At 48.6% G+C, this 1,830-nt stretch overlaps 1 protein-coding gene across 1 annotated transcript; it reads left to right on the plus strand.

The window, feature by feature from the left end:
* Positions 1-126: 126 nt before the first annotated feature.
* On the plus strand, positions 127-568 carry PPTG_14682 (hypothetical protein; the record flags this gene model as incomplete). Its single annotated transcript, XM_008911639.1, has 2 exons — positions 127-242; positions 322-568. 2 exons carry the CDS (start codon positions 127-129, stop codon positions 566-568), a joined length of 363 nt encoding a protein of 120 aa, XP_008909887.1.
* Positions 569-1,830: the final 1,262 nt, after the last annotated feature.

The raw sequence follows: 1,830 nt of genomic DNA on the forward strand, positions 1-1,830 counted from the left end.
TGATAAGAGTCAGACACGGAGTCCTACATTTCTGGAAAACCGGTATTTAGTTCGTTGTGTGGATGTGCGACCGGAGGGCGCAAATCGCAATTCGCACCAAAGACGGCAGACATGAATCCAACAGCAATGGAGGGCTATGATTGGGTCTACCTAATGGACCAGGTCCGCCAGATTCGCGAAAACACAGTCACAGCCCGCTCCCGAACGACCTACCAGAACTCCTACTGCCATTTTCTCGCTTGGTTGCTGGAGAACAAAACACACCGTATTGCACCGCCGTTTACCGAATGTATTGAGGGCATTGGGACCTATACACCCCAGCAGCTACGGACGCGAGTTAAGGAAGCAATCAACCAGGACCTACGCGTCGACCCCCCTCATCTTTGATACTCTGGCCGCGGAGGACTTTGTGATCTGGCTCGTCACGCTGAAACGAAAGGATGACGATGCGCTGAGTTACTCTGCTCTCAACACGCACAGAGCAGACCTGTGTGACCTGTTTCGGGACTACGGCAAGACCATGAGCAAACGTTGGAGTCGGAGCTTACCACCTATTTCAAAGGCCTAAAGCACACGTTCGCTACAGACGCGTCAAATGAAGCTAGCGAGATCAAGACTGACAAAGACCCGCTGATGTTCGATTTGTACAGCTTTTTATGCGGTAAAATGCTTGCGCTCCCTGGCAAGTAGATGTGCTTTTCTCATACTTACATAGTAATAGCGTGGAATCTTATGTGTCGATCCTCCAACGCTTTTGGAATCCGACACTTTCACATGGTATAGAGAAACGATGCTCTCCAAATATATTTCGCCCATATGAAGAACGACCAAGGAGGCAATCGGCGGTGAGACCCACGGCATATTTATGACAATTTTCTGCAGCCTTCTATTTGTCCAATTGTTGCCCTGAATCTTTATCGGGCGTCCACTATATTTGAAGAGAGTGACCTCTCATTCCCCGGCAGCAATCAATACGAGCGCTTTCGAAAGTGCTGGAAGCGATTACTATCTGAAAAAAAAACGTTGCAGGTGAGCTAAAACGGCAAGGTCTGGATCCTAGTGAATTGGGTACACACTCTATCCGGAAAGGTTCCACTACGTTTTGCTCTTCAGGCTTGACGGCATGTCCGTCATCGACAGCCATTCATTTGAGAGCTGGCTGGTCACTCGGAGGTGTCCAAAATACCTATTTACACTACGAAGCTGCTGGAGATATGCATGTCGGTCGGACAGTGGCCGGATTGCCGACGGAAAGCTACAAATTTTCGACACTACCGCCTCGCGATAGAGATAGCGACGAAATTGTCCAGCGAGGAGTTCCTCTGATGTTCCCGGGCCTACCCGAAAGATTGGAGTTTATTGCGGAGTACTGTTTGGCCTCGCTGACCTATCACCATTCATACTTGACAAGAGCTTTATCACCTAAACACCCAGCATTTCAGCCTCCTCTATTTCAAGATGCACCGTTGCTATCTTCTCTTACCAAGCGGCTTCAGACAGGAGATGGAAGCTCTGATGCATGAATCCGTCCAACTGCTGTACCACCACACGTGTCGATTTTGTGTGAAATGAAGTGGTTAAAAGAAGGCCTGCTGGAAACTCTTTCCAAAATTGAAGAAACATGAATGGATACAGTGAAAGACATTATCACTGAGCTGGAAAAGAGGGTAATTGGAGCAGGCACGGTCACTTTCGATGGTCTAAGTGCAGCAATTACGAAATGCCTCAGTGATTATGGCGTGGATGACCTTGTGCAGAGGCTGGCAACACCACCGGAAAGTCGTACCGAGCCCACTAATAATAAAGTTGAGCGCACGTTGGCTCATTTTT

Source organism: Phytophthora parasitica (genome assembly GCF_000247585.1).
Source record: "Phytophthora parasitica INRA-310 unplaced genomic scaffold supercont2.42, whole genome shotgun sequence".
NCBI classification, from domain to species: domain Eukaryota; phylum Oomycota; class Peronosporomycetes; order Peronosporales; family Peronosporaceae; genus Phytophthora; species Phytophthora nicotianae.